The sequence below is a fragment of the Apteryx mantelli genome, chromosome 5, assembly GCF_036417845.1.
Source record: "Apteryx mantelli isolate bAptMan1 chromosome 5, bAptMan1.hap1, whole genome shotgun sequence".
Lineage (NCBI taxonomy): Eukaryota > Metazoa > Chordata > Aves > Apterygiformes > Apterygidae > Apteryx > Apteryx mantelli.
The window spans coordinates 53,951,558-53,972,509 of NC_089982.1; the positions used below are offsets into that span (position 1 = coordinate 53,951,558).

The window sequence follows — 20,952 nt, forward strand, 5'->3', positions numbered from 1 at the left end:
TTGTATGTCTGCTCTTACCTGCTTGGAGGCAACTTGGTATTGTGTTCTAGTTAAATATAGCATGGTAGAAACATAACTTATTTTATTGCATTTCACACTATTCCTTCAAGGACAGACTTAGGCAGAGTTAAATTATATAAATATACCTCAATTTAGAAGTTTAAGGTTTTACTATTCAGTCTGCTTTTGTGGAATGGCTTTTTATTCTGCTCTAAGAAACTCCGTTATTAAAAATGAGTTAGTCAACTGCAGTACTATGAACAATCTCCTAAAGGAGCTTCTGCATTTGAACAAATAATTCTATTCCTAATGGCAAGATTCATCTTAATGTTATACTGGAAAGGCCAGATCCTCAATTTGAGAAATCACTGTAGCTCAGTTAAAATAAATAGAGCTATGATAATTTAAAATCTGAGAATCTAGCCTTTTGTTTTTTAATCTTTATGGATTTTTAATAAATGAAAGTCCTGATTTTAATTGTGCTGTTAAAAATATATTTCATATTTTGAACATAGCCTGTAAAGTTTATGGCATTAAAGGAAATTTTGAATGTTTTTTCTCAAAATAAAGAAACATGCTGTAAATTCAACAATGAAAACAAGACAAAAATATTCTGCTTAAAAATGAGTTTGAGACTAGGCAATATTCCACATCTTTAAAATGTAAAATTGTGGTATCATGGTACTGTGTGCTGTTAGACATATGTCTAGAAATAAATACTGAACATGAATATATGCAAATTTAAAGCACTGTCTTCATGTGGCTTATGCAATTTCTTGTAACTAGCTTTACAGCTAAAATATTAACATATTTTAAATGAAGTCTTTACTTAGCAGCTCTCTGTAATGCATCTTTCAGTCCTTAGAATTTTGCATTAGCTATTATTGTTCTCATTGTAATGTATGTATTTGTGGGATTATGCTAGCCTGCTGAGAAATACTTCCAAATAAATACTTAGGTCATGCAGTGTTATGTTCTTCCATTAGCGCATGAAAGGATGTTTTGCTTTCCTGATTTTTGCAACATAATTCTTCAGTTGCTCAAGCAGCATTTTATCACTTAGATCAAGGGATTTTCATATCTTTCCTACTTTGATACTTGAATTCATTAGTTTAAGCTGGGAAGGAATCTACAAACGATAACTAAGAAAACTCAACTCTCAGTTGACTTGCATTCATTATATGGCAGTCTGTTATGGCCCATATTTTTTTCTAGGGAAAACAAAACAAAAAGGATGAAAAGACACAGTGAACTACCTTAATTTCTTGTAGCCTGTGGGGGTCTTCCCTCTGCTGTAAATCCTTTCAACTTTGGCAATAAACCTGCTGTAATTTGAAATAGGACACAAATGAGCATGACAAACTGCAGGAAAGAAGGGATTATAAGAGTATTACAGATTTCTGTGGTATTTTAGCCTCATTGAATTCAAGTTGTTCTTTAGTATAAAACATGTACTGAAGTGACACTGAAGACAATGGGATCAAACAGCTAAGTTTTCTCTACAAAAAAATCTCTGGCTGGAAGAACAGACAGGGAAAATGAACACATTAGCCGCTTTTATTGGTAGCTCTATACACAACATAGGCAAAGGCAGTAACAAATGGAAATAGATTTTGAAGAGCTGAGAAGTATGATGAAAAAAGAGTAGGCAGCTCAAAATGAAGGATGTAGTCATGATTAAGGGGAAAAACAGTAAAAGGAGGGAGGCAGGAAGGAAAGCTCTCTAAAATTAGCAGTGAGGGGAGAGCTGCATTCTTTAAAGACATGAGGCAAGTCAGAGCAAGAATTTGTACACCATAAACCATGTTTGATAACAGAGACTAATAATCTAAAAAAAAGCAATAATTAGAAGGTAGCCTTTTGCAATGAAGATAAGCATTCTGTCACTGCTGACAAGTTAAATTGAGGCTTTTATGTGGATGTTGCTCCCATCTGCACACAGAAATCCTCTAATAGATCACAAGCACCACAGTCAAGGCAATGGGCTGCTTTTGTATATAGGCTGAAACCTGAGTGTATCTTGTAGGTTGGCTGGTCTCCCCTCCACTCTGTGGTGCCAATACAGGTAAACACCACAGTGACTGAAAATCCTCCAGTGACAGGTAAGGCATTGGCAATTCACTGGGGAAGCAGGCTGGGGGTGGGGGAACATATGGGTGGGGAAGAGAAGTCAAAAGTATCTCAGCTTATCACAGTACTAAGACCAGTGGAAAGCCTGCCACAGCTCTAGTGCCAAGAGTACCCACACCAGCACAAACCCAGAACTCAGAGGCCAGAGACACTGCCAGAGAATGGATAGATAGGAAGAAAAGGTAGGAAAGATAGGAGGAAAAGGGTAAGATAAACATTCATAGTCATATTATTTGTCAGTAAAGCACCTGCAGTCAGCAAATCAAGTCAAGTTATTTTAAATCTTTAAAATACCCTTTAGTGGTCTGTTATTACAAAACATTCTGGAAAAGAAGCTAACGAAACCTTATTAGTCCATTAGAATCATACTGGCTGACTTCAGCAAGGACTCATCGTTAAAGTGTATTGGTTGCCATGGCTACTCTGATTCATTTATTTTGTTTCCAAAAAATTAAACAATGCCATCGTTTTCTTCCTACGTTAAGGTATTTACTTATTATTGGTATGTAAGTTTTCCTTCTAGCTTATTACGATATAAAATTTTTGATCTTTATAGGTATCTGACCAAGACATAGCATTTACAAAAGCAATAGACAGAGCTGCACTATGGGCTTTCAAAGCATAAGCTCATCCTAGTGAAGAAAGCTCCAAGAATTGCTGCTGTCAAACGGGTTAAATAGGGTTAAAGAAGAATGAAAGTTTGTCCTCAACTAGTTTACTGCAGACTGTGCAATTTGCTTGTTGTTTGCAAAATGTTTTCCAACACAATTCTGTATTCACCCAGCAAGTCCTGCAAGGCACAAATCCACCCACAATGTAGACAATTACCAGAATTGTTAAAAATCCCAAAGCATTTATTTGTAAGTTTAACACGTTACGGTATTTTCTATTCAGTCATGTACACAGGCTGTGATAACTGACTTAAGTTTGTTGCCAGAGTTTTAATTCAGCTTTACCTGAAAGTCTCCAAATCTCTCTTAAGAGAGAACATTCCTAGTCTTCAAAGGAAGTAGCAAAAACAACTTCGACAGAAACAAGACTAACAAAGATTTCTAATTTCTGTATTTGGTCAAGGTCCAAAGTGACAAAGCTGCAGAGTATTTACAGAGCAAACAACAATTATAGTAAGAACATTAGGTACTACTTAGAACTTATAGTCTATTGCTTGTAGTTGTGACCAGTATAGCTGTACATAGCTGACAGTCAATGCCTTTAAGAAAGATTAGCATGTCAGATATACTGTGAAATCTAGGAAAACTTTCTTCTATAACCCCCAACAGAAAGTGCCATTAACTCCACAGTTGTATACTACCAACATATATCACCCTAAAGTAACTTGCTTGATTTCACAGCCTTATATTGCAAATCAAAGAAATGTTAAAATAAAGTCAGTTACAATCGCTATACAGAGAATTCAGTTCTGGATTTCAGTAGTCAGTTGACTCAGGGAGGAATAAGAGGTTTAAATTCAACCACAGAAAACATTTAGCAATGAGATCAGAAGTTAAAATATATCAAAAGCCAACTCAATCAGCTGTTGCACTACAGAATGCAACCCTCCCCCCAAAAACTACAGCAGCCCCAAAGACACATCATCTCCTTATTCCTGTATTTCATGCTAAATCTTGTATTCATGCTAATTTATTTCACTGTTTCACTTAGTAGAACACCTCAGTACGAACATGGCCATAATGCAACACTCCCCAGAAGCCAGTCACTGTACATTCCCTACTGTTTCAAGCTGCTTAAAAGCTCACTTGACACATTTTAAGAGACTTTAGAACATGCATCTAATAGCAGCTTCCATTCTCTTATACTTCATAAGAAATTGTTTCAAGCTGAAGTTACACCTACACTTCACCTTTCTGCAAGATAAGGTAAGGGAAGAGTTTAATAGTGAATGCTATCAGTGTGCTAGAAACCTGACAACTTACCATTATATATTTGGCAGAACATGACCAGTGTTCTACTAGGTCTTCTGGTGACTGAACGAAGATTAGGAGAAAAAACATCATCATTGGCACAACTAGTGTGAGACTAAATCAGAGAGAGATATAACCCAGTAGTAGGCTGGCTTGTTCTTGGAGAACCAGAAACAGGTTGGCCCTTCCTGCATGTTACAGGATATCTGTAGTTAACCCAGCACACACCCTCACTGAATACAGACTTCTGTGCTTCTCTCAAAGGAAGAGTTTGTGACTGCATGAAGGGCTAAAAATAGGAGAAATAAGTGTAGGAACAGGAACAACAATACAAGAGAACACAAAGGGAGAAAAGAGAGGACCTTGAACATTCACATCCCTGAACAAGAAACATTGTACTAAGAAATGATATTGAACATTGAGATTTTCTTCTAGACTCTCCTGCAGTGCCATCAGAAACACTGCATGAAGAAGCCCTGAATCTGCAAGTTTGCTCTCTTGGAAAATACAGGAGTAGCATAAGAGGAAAAGCTGAAGTGTTGAGATCTAGTACTGGTTTGGGAAACAAATCCTCTGAAGGTGACCTAACTAGAGAGCTCATTCTCAGAAGGAGAGCACCACAACACATCACAGAACATTCAACGGGATGTGGCAGATGAGGACAAAGTCTGCTCTTCCAAACCACTACAAAATGTATAAGGGAAATACTTGTTCAACAGAGGAACAGCATCAAGTATCTGGTCATCTGTCCCTTTCTCTCTGTACAGGGAAAGGGAAAAAAAAAGCAACCCTACACAGAATTGTGTGTCCAGTCTTTAAGCTCCTTACCTAGATACTCAGAAAAAGATCCAGAACAACTTCCACACTCAGCGCAAAAGTAGATATTCTCCAGGGTTGCAGGGATTACAATACTCAGATCATCTAGAAAACCTTTTACAGGGTCTCATTTTGAATTAGGACTTTAGTTAGCATGTTAGCAGAGTGCAGTGTCAATAAACAGGCAGTGTTTCACACACTCAGTGGCAACGATGTTTTTTGTTGAAGGAGATATTCTTCAAATCATTACTTAACCAGCAGTACTTACAAGCTTCAGGCACCTAAGCATCTTTTTTGATTCGGATCATAGTTCTATTTGCTTGGGACATCTAATGGCAGGTTTTGGGCCAGCTTAACAAAAAAACAAAACCAAATGAACCACCCAGAAATACAAAACCCCATGAGTACAAGAGAATAATTTACTCACCCTGAAAAGCGGTAGCTTAAGACAGACCACCACAACACTGTAAAGTATGATAGGGCACAGATTAAAGCCCTATTTAAGGATTTAGTAGTTTGCGGATTAGACTTTCTGCTATGCTTATGTGACTTTCATAACTGCAAGTTTACTAACTTATCTCCAATTGAAAAGAAATACCTTAATCCATTTTGCAGGAACAGCATTGATGTTAGGACTGTCTAAAAGATTACCAGTACAGAAAACACTGTCCTGGCCTGACCTGCTTTAGTCTGAGACTTGAATCTGCAGTGTTCTGTGACCCTATCTAGATAACACAGATGTGACAAAAGGGCTGTTATCTCCAAACTGCTTCCTGACAAAAGATATAAAGAAAAAAGCAGGATTCCTGATAGATTACTTAATTTCTGGAGGTTTTTACCTTATTTCTGTCCCATAACTACAACTACTTCTTTTCTTCTAGAACCTGACTTTCTGTGTGAAAATTTAATTCACTGACAAGATAAATAAAAAGAATGTGTCTTTTTACAGAGTGAGAGATAACATACATACATGCATGTGTTCAGGGGGTTGTATTTTTCTCCTACAGAATACTGCACTTGGTTCTTGGCTACGCTATCCATTCTTGCCTGATGTATCTCCCATCCTAAAAAATGAGCTCACCTGAGACAAGATTCAGTGATTAAAGGACAGAATTAAGACTCACTGTTCCAAATTTTCATCATTGGCCTTGACATAACACACTTTTTATTCAAAAAACAAAAACAAAAAAAACCTTGCTACTTCACAGAACTTCAGAATTAGTTTTTGTAAAGCACTTTCAAGTTCCTCACGTGATGAATGTATTCTTGTTGTATGAGACACCAAAACTAGGAAGTGACCTGAATTTCTTCTTTCTTTCCAAGTAAAACCATGTATGAAATGAAATTGCTAAATGAAATTTGTATTTAATTACTGTGGTAGGTACCATGCCATTCCTGAAATCAAGATTCCATTAGCACCAAGTAACATGCTAAATCTAGAGATCATTTATTTGATTCCAATATAATCTGTTCCAAAACATACTTTGCTGAAGTCAAATCTACTTATCCAAAACACAAAACAGGCTATATTTAGTTTTGTATTATTACTTTAAAAAATTGTTGTTAAACATTTTGGCCTCAAGAAAAAACAGCCTGTGAATTCACTGACAATCTCAAATAATTAACTTCAGTTTCCAAAACCCTATCACCAGCTGTCTCAAACTCTTTCACAGATCAAGCCAAACCTATGTTTAAAGTTAAGAATACAAAAGATATGAATCATATTTTTATAAAAATGTAAAAAGCTAATCAAAATTACATGTTTTGATATTTAATCTCTGAAGAATGGGGTATAGCAGCAGAAACTCAAGTATAATAAGAACTATCAACAATAAACACAAGAAATTAGTGCAAAGATTGCAATAGAAGGATTTCTTGAGTACAATGAGAATATAAAGAGACATTCTAATTTGTACAAAAACAGTCCCAGCTCTGCATACGATCTCCTCTAGAAATACAACCACATATGATGAAATGCATATTTGCAAATAATAGTTATTAAAAAGTGTGCTTTATTGGGTTTGTTCACTCTTCTCTTGGTAGGTCTAGTTTGCAGGAATTCTGTAAAGACAAATTTGCATAATTAGACATTTTTAACTCCTTTGTATATTAAGTTTTAGATTTAATTGATAACAGGTGCAGCACATACAGTCCTAAATAGAAATTTTGCAGCTATTGACTGTTTTCTCTCACTGAACAAAAACAGTAGATAGAACTAGTGATTTTCACTTGAACTTAATTTCCACATGAAGCATTATTAGAACACCACATATTGTAGTAAACAAATTTGCAATTAGCATTTAGTAAGTGTGTGACAATGTGGCAGATTTAAAAAATAAAAACAAGTTCACCACAAATATTAAAATATCAGTTTACCTATAGCGGAGCATGAAATTGGCTGTGCATTGCTATTGCCTGTTGAAGTTTTTCCTCTTTGGCTCTTCTACAGTGGCAGAGCTAAAATACAAGACATAGGACCAGTGACTCCTGAAAGGAATTTTGTACTACACATACTGCAGTTTCTCTTTAATGATTTAGCTACTTTGCAGGCTCTTTGAAAAGGGAAAGTCATGTGAACCACCTCCTTTCCAAAATCCAAGCTGAGTAATTGTCTATATTTTGGTAACATCACTCCAAAGCAGTTATTTACAACAGAAAAGAATCATTTCCTATGTTATGAAATGCATTTATCAGACATCTTTAAAGAAAAGGTACACTACCAAGTTGTTCTTGTCAGACCATGACTAAGAAAGGTGATTTATGAATCTGTTACCTATTTGGTGATAGTCATTAATAGAATAGCTAGAGTTTAGAAAGTTTAATAAATTAAGGATTAAGGTTGCTTAATACAACATATCATTCTCTACGGATTTCTTTCCAAATACAAAAATGTCCTTGTGGCTATCTTCCCTATATTTTTACAGGATAGAGAAGAACATGGGACACAAAAATACCTGCAACAGCACAGGCCTAGAGTCTGATGCAGGAGATCCTGGTATTCCTGTGTTAAAAGCTTATGCTCCTTAAAAACGCAGATTCCATTTTAAAGTGACTGAAGCCACTTATGGATATATTTTTCTTTTGTTGGAGCTTGCAACTACTACTCTGAATAACAAGACTGCTCAAGTCTGCTTATGTCTTAGATTTATTTACTATGCACTGTATATATCTCTCAAATTAGAATGAATTGTTCACTACATACTGTTCTCTTTTCCATGAAACTACTGAGAAAGTCATCTATTTCTGTTTTGCCTTCCAAGAAGTCTTCTGCAATAGTGTCAGATTCTTCTTCAGCTTCATGAGCAGCTACTTTCAGTCTGGCTTGCAGAGCACTTGGACTGCAACTCTAAAAACATAAAAACACCTATTTAATATTAAACTGTCCATCAAAATTCACGTTTCCAAGAACAAGATAGATAAATGACTACATAAACATGGGATATGTGGATAGAGCATTATTATTATTACATAAAGACTAAGTGACTAAATGGAGCACCATCTCCAAGAAACAGTGTAAATTGATAAACTAGAAATGATTCAATCCAAGAAGAGTGCTGCCAGTTTAGTTCTTGATCTCAGCTTGATTCACAATCTTGTTCTCACAAGTGTATAAAGCTTTTCAGCTTCATTGATATTCTACACTGTTGAAAGCATCCAGCTTGTAAATCTGTCAGGTTCTTGAGTGCACACTTTCGGAATAGAATTATTGTTTAAGTGCCATCAATAAATAGACTCTACTGAAATTCAAAGTCAGTTATGAACTGGAAAAGTTTAAGGTGATAAAAGTCCCTTTTGGTTCAGCTTTTAAGTAACCTTGAAATGATTCAGTCAATCCTAATTTACATTTTCAAAAATAAATGCTATTAATATGCAGTTTCCCTCACTTAGTCCCTCAAACAGGTATTATGGAAAATAATGTCCACATGTAACTCTGCAAAACTTAACATACTTTTTCCCCCTTATTAAGCAAAGAGAAAAATATTTTGCTCGTAGAAACACAACTTTGAACAAACTACTGCTTCACATTGTCTTTACTCAGCTAACCTCAGAGCAGTTTATCCTGGGCCTCTTATTTTATTGCACCTGAAGCGGTTAGGAAAACTAGAGAAAGTGTTCTGCTAAAAGTCTAACTACAGATTTGGGCTTGGTTGTATATTTAAAGTATTGAAGAGCAAGGAGTAATCTTATATCAAATTATGACAAACTAGTAGATTAGGACTCTAGCCCAGAAAAGACAAAAAGACTGATTACTACAAAATCTTGAACAGCATAATAAAGGGAGATTAAGCAGTTACTGCAACTTTCACTACCAAAAGTAGAGATAATCAACCGATGTTTGCAAGCGGCAGATTCAACAAGCAAGATAAAATGGTTCTTCACACAGTATGTAGCTAAACTACATAACTCTTTACCACAAGATATTATACATATTGGAAATAAACATGATCAAAAGGGAGATTAGAAGACTCTCCTCCTAGAAGGGAACTTGTGGAAAAGAATCCAGGGAATGCTATGCAAGACACTACTGCTGACTCCAGAAGTAGATGGGCTGCTAATCTGGTCCAGTATATTCATTCTTACATGCTCTTATAAACTCAAGCCTTTATGCCTGTTTATTGCCTATAATTTCATTATTTTTCCTCCACTATGCTGGGACAATTAGTCAGAACATGATTCATTTTTTCAGTAGGAGTCTGTACAGAGCCATAAGTGCAACATTAAGGTATTTTTATATAGATTTAACATTTTAGATGCTTGGACCCCCCTTCATCTACCCCATGAAAAATATTTGGTTTGCCTAGCGTAAAGTTGTAATGAAACCAGAAAAATCCTGTTGATTTAATCAGTACTTTTGTGTAAAATGAGCAAAGTTTGTTCTCATAAAAGATAACTAAAATATACCCACAGTACAAGGGAAAAAAACTTGCCTGGAATTTTGAAGGATGAGATACCAGGAGACTGGTACAAAGCAAGCATCTCAAACAAAGATACAGCATATGGGGGGGAAAAAAAAAAAGCACAAAAATTCAGCTGCAACTGCAGCTCTCAGCCTCCTAACCATTAATCAGCAAATCAAACTTAGAAAAAAGGAAAGCTAACATAACAGTGGGGCATTTTGTCCTATTCTTGAGAGGCTTCTTACTGAAGTAGAAAGTTTCTCAATGCCAGCCAACTATCTCTGTCCACTTTAAGGCCAATTTACATCACACAGAAAGAAGACATTAGCAGTCAGTCTGTTCTGATTTTCAAGTAAGAAAGCATTCAACTCATTTAGATCACTGATGAGGTCATTTAGTTTGCTATCATATAATTTACCTACTTGCGATTTCACATTTTGTTACACTTTGGACATTTTGAAATTCAGATACTATACATGCTGTCTTCATGCATTGTTGTACTCTCAGATAAAAATCTTGCAAACAATAAAACAATTTATGCATCAAAAACTTCATGATAAATTACTTCTTTAAATGCATAACCTGGTAAATATACTAAGAAATTACTCTTTCCTTTACCCAATTTACTTTCTGAAGTAATGACTTTCCTCTATTTGTGCTTTAGAATGTGCAAAGTTTGACAGTATATGTAACATACTGGCATAACTAGTGAATCACAGAATTTAAAGCTGTACAGCAATGGTTTTAACCATTTTTATCAGGTACAGTTTTACAGATTCCTTATGTTAAATGGGTATATTGATTTAACAAGGCTTTAGTAAAAATAATTTTATTCTTAAAACTGTTTGCCATAAGATTAAACCTAAGAACAGATCAAAAGGCTCATTCATCACATTCTTCCAACCTTGTTTCTACTGTACCATAAAAAACAGCAGTGTAATTTTAACACTGTTTTGTTTTTAAATTAGTTGACACTTCACTGTTTTAGTTCATACTTGATGTGAATGAATCTCACTATTTCAAAAAAGCAGAGTTCAACCAGAAGAATATTCTTCATGGATAAAGGTACAAGTCAAAACTTCAGTTTTAGTGAAGTATTCTTAAAAGATTATATGAAATAGAGATTAGATACCTCACTAAGTTCATGCTGTCTTTGCATCTTTTTCTCAAAGGCTGCTTTCATCTGTGTGAGCTGCTCATACTGGAAGTAAAAAAGAATGAATGTTTTTCCCCCCCTGAAAATACAGAACACTGCAACTACTTTTTCTGGAAAAGTTTTCATTGTTCACTTACTTTATCCAACACTGTCTGTCTTTTTGCCTCTAAACTAGGCTCCAACAATAAGTTTATTTCTGTAAAATAAAATCACTATTATTATTATTATTTTTTTTAAGGATTCAGTTCCCGGAACACAGCCAGAGATGCTAATGTTTTGACAACTTACTTGCCAGCTCTTCAATGCTTTTCACTAACTCATCTCTATCAGTAATGACTTGCTTCAGCTGTGGTAGATTCACAAACTGTTCCAGTAACACTTCCTCTTGATCATTCATATTGGTCAGCTGCGATATACTAGATTGAAACAGAGAGAAAAAGCAGATTTAAAGCTAACAGCAAGCATTACATGTAGAGTTACTCATTTTCGCCAAAGCATTTTTTTAACACTACCCAGCACAGCTGTAATACCACTCGTGACTCTTAGATACACTCATCATATTGCCAACAAATTCTAAAGCCTCAGCTGCCTACAGAATAATCATGGAATTTAAGCTCGTCTTCTTGGAAGTACCAGACTTCCTTGAAATGTTTTATTTCTAAAAAACAAAACAAAAAACCCACCACACAAAAAGAACACCAAAAAAACCCCGCACCCCCAAACCTTTCTGCTACATATTAAAGATGCTGCTAGGACTTATAGTCCATTTAGCTAAGTTCAACACAGACTCTTAAAAGGTGTCCAGAGCAGCCAAAACCCAGAATTTTTTCTTGCCAAAGGTCCTTTTCTTTTCTTTAAAGAACATAGCTTTCAATTAGTAAGCTATGACAACACCATAAAGATGAGATCAGCAAGTGAATAAACCAAGTTCCTAAGACCCTTTCATAATTAATAATTAAATAATAATCCTTTCAATCACAGACAACAGATTAAGGAGCCTGTCTCAATAGATCTGAGCAAGTTACTGTGAAAATAACTGATCTGATTTTTGAATTGTGACAAGGTAATACTTTTGATGCAAAGCCACTCTCAAGTCTGCTTTCCTATACTGCCTTCTCCTTCAAGAGTTAGAGTTGTTCTATTAGTAGCAATTAAATCCCTGGTGAAGTCCCAGAAGATAGAGCAGAAGACTTTGACAGAAAAAATAAAAATAGATGTTTATTCCAGGTGTTGAATCCTGAAATATTGTTCCTACTGAGAAGACCCTAAACAAGAATTTAAATACAAGAATTTAAATACAAGGCTTACTTACCAGTTAGCAAATTATATGTTCAGAAAATAATTGACGTATTTATCATTTCTCCAAAGTACTTTCAGTGATGTATTCAGAAAGAATTATTACAAAAATTACTTGCAGACCAGCAATAACTGACTTCTAACGAATATGAAAGTTTTATCACATTCTAAAAATTTACCTTAGTTCTGAGAGTTCTGGAAATGTATCAGGAACATCAGGCATCTTGTAAGTAAATCCATTCTGGCCAACCTAAATGGAAATTTAGGAATGCTTAGCAAATCTCTGAACAGCAATTTCTTGATAATTCTTGATAATTCAAGCCTGGAAATGAATCTCTGTCATCAATAAAAACAAAGTAGTAAGTAGCTATAGCACTAGTCTCCAAACAGAAAAAGTCTAGCTCAATCACAGCAACAAAAATACTTGGGAACATTTGAGGTGGCATGTCACAAAAGAGTAGTCAAATCTGGAGGAAAATAATTCTGTCTTGCTAAGTGCTCCATTCAAGATTAGTTGAATGACTCAGGAAAGACACAGGAGGAACAATTCAGAAAAATAAGAATAGAGAAAAAGACAGAAATTTTGGTATCTCGCATGTGGTGTTTTTAGCTATAACCCTCAGGAAAAAAGTCTGTAGAGAAGAAAAATATCTGTCCTCATAGAAGGTAAAAATTCTCAGTTCTACCACATGAACAAAACATGCCTTCTGAGATTAAAAAAAGCTTTGGTTTCTACAGACAATTTTAACCTCATGATGAGAGAAACATGAAACATTTAGATATCAAGTTTATTGGAAGAGATTCAAAAAATTCCCTCTGGAGTGCAGAGCAGGAGGAATGTGCAGGGGGGTGTGTGCCGGGGAAGGAGGTACACACATGGAAGCTCCATGAAGAGAAGCTATTTGAACCAAGTGAAAATTAGAAAAATACCCTACATATAAAGACTGGAGACTACATATTGTTCTCATCTGATAAATTCTATCTAGGAAATCCTGTATAGAAGGGCTTTACATTTTCCATGATTGTAAAAACAGTCACTATATACTTAAGAATACAGTGTAGCTCAAAAGAAATATATACAAAAATATTTAGTCTAGTTTCACTGAAGCTCAAAAAAACACTTGCTGGTCTGCCTTCAATGTTGTTCTCAAAACCTTTTCATCACAACCAAAATGATAGTTTCATTTTCCTAGCACAAGCAAAACAAATAAGTACACTGACTTAGACTGATCCCTTGAGTTTTGTGGCATTGCCCTGTCTGCCTTTAAGGAGACTTATAGCCAGTGTCTGACAACTTGAGCAACAAACCTCAGCGCACAAACCTGAAGTACTGCTTCTGCTGTTGGAACAGGCAGTGGCAGATCAGCAATCAAGCCGTAAGAGGGAGCAGCAGGCTTATCTGTAGCGTAACTCGAAGGAACAGATTCAGCAACTGGCACAGCGGCTATAGTTCTATTTGTTTCTTGGGGTGGATAGGGAGGAAGAAATGGAAACCCCTGACGTGCATACGGAGGCATTCCAGATGGTTTGCTGTAAAGGCTAAAAACATGATCATCAGCAACCAATGGCTTACAGCACATTTCTCATCATTTGAATTTTAACTACTAGAGCATGTACAAGAGATAATACTGAACTTTTAGAAGATGACAAACATTTTTGTTCTCATTTACTTCTAACATAGTAAGTCTACTTTACCTATTATAGTGCTCTACAGTTATACAAGTCTGTTAAGTTAAAACCTACTATAAAGCAGCCAAAAAAAAATTGTTCTTTAGTTGTTAGAGAGCAAATCAGAGGTGCATTCAAAAATCTGCTTCTCAAAGATTTATGAGGGCATAAATTTAAATTGTTTCCATATAGAAGTCCTAAGAAATACATCTGTGTTACTCAAATTCTCATTTACAGTATAGCCTTTAATGGCTTTGGCAATACATACGTAAGTACTTTTAAATAACATGAATGATTTTTTAAAATCCACCATTGTAATGTAAAACATTACAGCCTTGTCTGTACTACTATACTACTCACAGCTGAATTTCTAAGATCACCTTTACCTATTTAATCCAACTATCATTTAAATTCACATCTGTGCAACAAAAACTGCTTCCTACCCTGAGAGATTATGAACAGAACATGAAAAAAATACAACTGCTCACATCATGATCTATAGAGATTTTAAGATTTCTTCCGATAATGTAAACACTCGTGACTTTACATGCTTTTATTTTCTTTAAAACGAACATTAGCATGCTGATACAACAAATCCAACACAAGTCAGTGTTGCTTCTTAAAACAATCATGTTTTCATCACAGGTGTGAGGGTGTTATAAGTCTCTCAATAAATCCACTATATTATTTCGTTTTCTCCATGCCTTAAATGCCTTGTTTAATCTTTACAGTTTTTAAAATGTTACTATAGTTCCATTACAATTATAAACACCTACTATGGAAACGATGTTGAGTTAGGAGCCAGAACTGGTGGATTCTTCCAAAACTCATCCAATAAACTTTGAATAATTTTTCCAAGGTCTGAGTGCATTGCAAACTGGTTTAAAAAAAAAAAAAAATTAAAGAAGCTAAACACATAAGAGAAAATATTTCTGGAATCCAACACCTCTGAAACATGCTGGACACGACCATTTATTACACTCACACGGCAGCGTTGTAAATGATTTCAGAGACATATCAACGAATGTAAACTTGCAAGCTCTAAATACTTTAGAAACTTTGTTCCTTTAAGTGTTAAAGCCACCCAGAACTGAACAGAAACTAAAACTTTTTAACTATGCCATTATAAATGGAGAATCAATTAAGCATGGCATCGCTAACAAACAAAAAAACCCCTTAGTTACAGAGCTGCATTTGAAAAAAAAATAAAAATCAAGATTTAAGGTTTTGAGACAAAAAGCATCATTAATTACATTCGGAAAAGTGTCGTTCTAAAAGACACATCTGTGTTGGCAAAGAAAATAAATGAAGAACATATTAAAATATTGCACATTAGACCTAAAGCCTTCACACTTTTCTATCAGAATACAGGTAGAAAGAATTAGGCTGCAAAACTGTCTTAAAATATCTTCCTCCTTTATTTGGAATATACTGTAGAGAAACAAGAACTGTGCTAACCGGTACTATGAAGAAAAATGACAGTAACTTTCTAAGTCATCATAACTTAATACAGTTTCAGATATACTAAATACTGAATACTGAATTCAGTAATAGTAGTAGTAATAGAAAAAAATAGTAGTGTACTGAATACTACTGAATTTTTGTTTTCAGACCAAGAGCATTTGAGCGGGATTAGGATCCAAGCAAGTCTTTTTTGCCAGAAAGATTGGCAATAACCTAATATGACATGCATTAAAATTGCCAGTTAATAGTAGACATATAAAGTTACAAATTATACATACATTACTTATTAGTGGACAGGTCACATATACACCCTGCTTGTCCAGTAAATGATGTCTCACAGGTGGGAACACACTGATGACTGGTTTTTCCTGAGGAAACTGAGGTGGTAGCAAGCTGCAAATATAAAAATAACCATTACTACAGCTATGCCCCATAATAAAGTTTGCTATAAAAAGTCTTCTTATACAAAGAAAACACACTACTAATTACATAAGCTTACTTTTCTATGAAAACTGTTATGCAGAAATATAGCGTGAACCACACAAGAGGATTATTCAGTTACAAAATTAGAAGTCAGTAATGACACTTCAGAGAGGTTAGAATATTAGGCTTCTCTGGAACTGAAAAGAGTATTTGCTGGGGAAAAGGCCTGGATAACAATGAAGCAATTATGTCCACAGACAAAGCAAATGTAGTAATGTGTCAGGGATATTTTCTAATACAATAATTTTCTAACAATTAACAACTTTGTAATAAAGACAATGCAGTATGACCTCTAAGAATATTAGACAACGTATCAAAACCTTGAGGCTAAAGTAATAAAAACTTGTGAATAGGGTATCTTGATCATTTGCCAGAGCAAAGAACGAAAGCACCCAAAAAACATGTAAATTCAGTGGAAATATTACCATGAATCAACTTTAAGTTCTGATCCAGAAGATCATACTTACTGAGGTAAGAGTAAATATGAGGAACTAGCAGCAGGTTAGTAAGCTGCTGTTTAAATTTGCTTTTACTAGAGGGGCACTCAGACATCAGAAACACTTAGTTTTATGCTACTTGCTTCTACTAAAAACATGCAGGTTATCTTAGAAATTGAGCATGGGAAAAAAGTTATGCTTCAAGTTGAGCATCTGCATTATGAACACAACTAGTTTCACTCAAGTCACTAAAACTACTAATGCAAGTCAAGTTTACAGTTCCTGAAATTAGTTATGAGATGGGAGCCATTTATATTATACTCCTATTTTTTGTTAGAAAAATATTAATTTTCAGGATGCACATAGTGGTATCTCACTCTACTTACATGTTAATATTAATTGTCAAGTTGTTTACAGTGAATGGCAGTCGATATTCCACATCTTTCTGAATTTCTACAATGCTGTCAAACAAAGAAGGAATTGTTAGCATTCAATTCATGGTCAATATAACAGCCTTTGTACCTACAACCTAAAAGGCGTTACCTCAGACACTCTTTTCATTTAGTTTTCTTCTGAAAAACTTACTTAAGAAGAAAATTGAAATCACTAGAATAAGTCAATATGCTTTAAATTAACTTCAAATATAATTTTGAACATAAGTTTTAGGAAACGTAAAACAATCACCACACAATTTGTGACTGCATTTGCTTTAGTATGTAGGCAAGGGCATTGGTTCAGTGTCTAAATTTTTGGTTGGTGTTCCTGCAATCTTAATTGAGAAAAGATTTAACACATGTATTTACTGCTGTTATTCTGCCAGAAAGGGCATGTCATGGGCTTACTGTAAGATGACTTTATTGTAGACAGCTTTTTGCTGGATAAGATATGGATTCTTTTAACCAGTCTTGCTACAGCATATTTAAGAATATTATCCTTTATATACCTAAACAGACACCATACCACTTCTGACAGGAAAAGTATTTAGCACATAAACAAGCAAACAAAAAAAAGAAAACTTTTAAATCAGGACCTACATCAAGACCCCAGGCCTTACTTGGTAAAGTTATTGTAATTACCAATACAGTGAATACCTTTGCTGTTGCGGTACTGCTATTTATATAAAATACTTCATCTTCAATTGCTGCACTGGTTGCAATTTAGACAAATACACTGCTGTCCAAAAATCAAGGAAAATTTGACCAGGCAAGTTCATTCTTGCAGAAATTTCACAGAAGCTTACAGAAGCTATAAAAAAAAAATTCCCACAACACAACAAAGAACAGATCTATACACTCAGCTCTTTCTTCATATGATGACCATGACAACTATAGGACAGCCAGCATTTCAGCAATTTTAACTTTACCACATAATACACAGGTGTAAAATACATTCTGAATCACACTGTGGCATCTTGACTTCTTCCTTACTGTTGACTTCCCAACCATTCCATCCTTTTATCCCATTTGAAATGCCAAGAAAGTCACTACCGCCCATCAGTTTTGTTATTTATAACTCCTTTTTGATTCCTCCACTGATTTCCATTTACTATTCCAAAGTCAGGTTTCCTACTACCTTCAAATCTGTGCAAAACTTCACTTCTGTTTTGTAAAGCCTTGTGTTACTGGCTGATCTGCCAACACTCCCAACTTATTTTCCCCCATCTACTGGCTTATAATAAGACATCCCATCACTGCTTTCTTCTAAATTGATTTTTATCTAACAAAACATTTACCTTCACAAGGCTTTACATCTGGTTCACATTTAAGTATCACTCCACTATGCTGTCTACAAATAAATATTTAAGGCATACATTACACTCAACCTACTTTCTTACTATTTGAGTCATTTTTTCCACATGCACTGAGTTCTATGCATTTACACAGATATTTTCAACAGTATTTCTCTGAAGAGCTACTTGCAAAAATTTAGAGCTCTGTAAGCCAAGAACACTCAAGACACAGCCCTCCTGAAAGCCCTGAGTGAGAAAACACATATCTTATGAAACTATTAAGAGAATGAATCCAAACTGGCTCCTCCTGTAACAGGCCAGTTACTCAGAAACTCTCCAAAACCAGCTGCTTTAATAAGAAGTTGATTTCAACATTCAAAGCAATCTACAACTTGTATGCAGAGCAAGACTGGTTTGAAAGATGGCATTCCAAAGAATACAAAGGAGGAAGAGAAGGAGGTGTAAACTTAACTCAGAAGCAACAGTTTCAGACAGCATAAACATATCTAGGCTGGTATTGGGAGAGAAAAGAGGTAAGAAAAATCAGCTTCATCTTATAATGCTTCAATCAAAAGAAGCTATTCCATTCTTTGCAGATCTCTTACATGCAGAGGGAGGGGGAAGGAAATTAAGCTTAAAAAGTAGGCTGATTCCTCTTCTGCCTGCACCTGGTTACTAATATCATCCTCTCCCTCACCCTTCTAAGGGGACCAGACACAGCTAGAACTGGTAATAGTAACAGCTGGGTGTTCCCAGAAAGCCTCTTTGCACCCAGCTTTGGAAATGTCCCTGCCCTCCCCCCTTGCTCAAAAAAACCCCAAATAAATTATATGGAAAAAGTGTGTTCAGTGTAGGAGTGTTTTGTACCTCTGAAGTGTTATGTGCGCATACAACTTACAACTCTAGTTTTTAGAGCTTTGGGTATAAATGAAGAAAGGCACAAACTCAGCTACGCTTTGCCCTACCCACTCATCTTCCTCTCAAAGGCAACTCAGCATCCACTCTTTCCCTATGATGTGAAACCTGACACAGATAACACATCATTGAAGAATCATCACACACCCCCTAAGGGATAAAATCCAATCAGAGAGTTAGGGCTCTATTATGATATACCACACACTGAAGTCACCACCTCTTCTTTCTAACTGAAGGATTTTCTCAGGAGTTATCTCCTACATGTTTCTGCTTTTAATGACCTGTCAGGTACTTGAACAGTCAGCCTACAAAACTCCTTTGAGAAGGGTGTATGGGTATGCTCCCCTCCCCTGCACAACCTATACAAATTGGGAGGAGGGAAAAATGAAACAAGAAGCCCAGAAACTCCTAACTGATCAGTCCGAACAGTTGTAACCTTCTTTAAGGAGGTCTTCATTTGCCTACTTTTTGCTTTTTTGCCTATCCTTAAGAGTGACTATGTAGGCTAGTTTACATTGCTGAAAAGTTATGGTTGAGCAACTACCATCTCCCCACCCTTCTCTTTGTCCATTCCTGGCTGCAGGGTCCACTCCCTCTCTGTATATGTCGACCCTGGTGCCTGCAGAACTGAGTAGTAAACCAGTTCAGTGAGCTGACCATGAGAAAAAAGTAAATAAATAAACAAAACCTTTTTCTGAGGACTTAAAGTCCCTGGTACAAAGAAAAGGGTAAAAATAAAAGGCAAAGGCCTGGCCAACAAAAACTTCTGGTTAGATAAGCTTAAGCTGTTGGGTAAGCTCTTAAAAAGAGTGAACCATCCTTCTAAAATATTTGTGAAAATTTGGCTCTGAAGAGATTCAAGTTTAAACAACCAACGACAGCAAACTACACTATCATACCTATGTTTCTTATGCGCTAATTTCAAATACTAAGACAGCAATTAGCTTGCAACTGTTAAACTCGGCTCGACTCCTTTCTTTCAAGGTTGGAAATCTGTTTCCCTCCCACTGCTGGCCTCAGTGTGACATAGCAGGAAACATTCCCTTTTCTTTTTCTGATAGCTTTTGGAGGCATCTCAGCCATTCCACTTCAACAGTCTTTTGAACATCCCAGGATGCACGATAAATGCTCACATGTTCACTAAAAACAACATCTATGCATACCATGGGAACTGGCTCTCATTTAAAAGTAACTTGAAACATTTGAATTGTGGAACTCCTTTTAAGAGATGAACACTTTAAAAGAATTAAAAGAGAAAAAGCTAGGCAAGACTGATCAGCATGCAGCCAGTTGGAGCCTTTCAGGACAAAAGAATCATTTTGCAGTAAAAAGGGTGGTGGCAGAGCACTGTGGGGGTGGGCAGGGGAGGAGAGAAGACCCGACGCCTCCAGAACAAGTTAGAATACATAGTCAGTCATTAGCGGATTAGCACTGCACGTCGGAAAAACAGGTGGCAGAGCCAGAACGCTGCTGTCCCACAGCTGCTTACGGCACAGTGACTGCAGGCTCCTGCGTGCTCCTAGGTTTATTCTTCTGCGTCTTGACCTCAGAAAAACGACACTGTTTCTATAAGCAGGGCTTTACTCCGGCACCTACAGCTTACGCCCCTTCCTAGGCTTTCAGGCCGGAGCCCCGGGCGGCTGGGCCGGGCCGGCCCGCGGAGGCGCCCACGGGGCGCGCACAGCCCGCGCCGCCCCTCGCCGGCCCGCCGCGACCCCCGGCACAGCAGCCGCCTGTGCTGCCGGCTCCCGGGCGCCGCCGGGCCCCGCTGCCGCGCCGCTGGGCCCCGCTGCCGGGCCCGGGCCCGTGCCCCAGGCGGCACCGCCTCGCCCCCCTGTTCACGCGGTCACTCACGCGGCGTGGGCGCTGCGCAGCGACTCGATCTGCCGCTGCTTCTGCTGCTGCAGGCTGGTGAGGGCGGGCAGCGGCGCGGCGGGCGAGGAGGAGCCGCCGCCCTTGGCCAGGGGGAACAGCCAGTTCATCCTCCCGCGGCGCCCCGGCCCGGCCGCGTCTCCCGCAGGGCCGCCACAACCCCCCC

At 36.8% G+C, this 20,952-nt stretch overlaps 1 protein-coding gene across 1 annotated transcript; it reads right to left on the reverse strand.

Annotated features, from left to right (window-relative positions):
* Positions 1–6,291: 6,291 nt before the first annotated feature.
* VPS37A (VPS37A subunit of ESCRT-I) lies at positions 6,292–20,940 on the reverse strand. Its single transcript, XM_067298011.1, has 12 exons — positions 20,769–20,940; positions 16,657–16,731; positions 15,629–15,743; positions 14,663–14,763; positions 13,541–13,757; positions 12,398–12,468; positions 11,211–11,338; positions 11,060–11,118; positions 10,899–10,967; positions 8,071–8,214; positions 7,245–7,325; positions 6,292–6,929 (listed from the first exon to the last, which is right to left on the reverse strand). Exons 1-11 carry the CDS (start codon positions 20,894–20,896, stop codon positions 7,245–7,247), a joined length of 1,188 nt encoding a protein of 395 aa, XP_067154112.1. The 5' UTR covers positions 20,897–20,940; the 3' UTR covers positions 6,292–6,929.
* Positions 20,941–20,952: the final 12 nt, after the last annotated feature.

Coding starts and splice junctions, on each gene's coding strand:
- VPS37A (XM_067298011.1), bottom strand. CDS start 20,896: ATGAACTGGCTGTTCCCCCTGGCCAAGGGCGGCGGCTCCTCCTCGCCC. Junction 16,732..20,768: donor CTGCGCAGCGCCCACGCCGC/GTGAGTGACCGC, acceptor TTTGTTTGACAG/CATTGTAGAAATTCAGAAAG. Junction 11,119..11,210: donor AAGCATTGAAGAGCTGGCAA/GTAAGTTGTCAA, acceptor TTTATTTTACAG/AAATAAACTTATTGTTGGAG.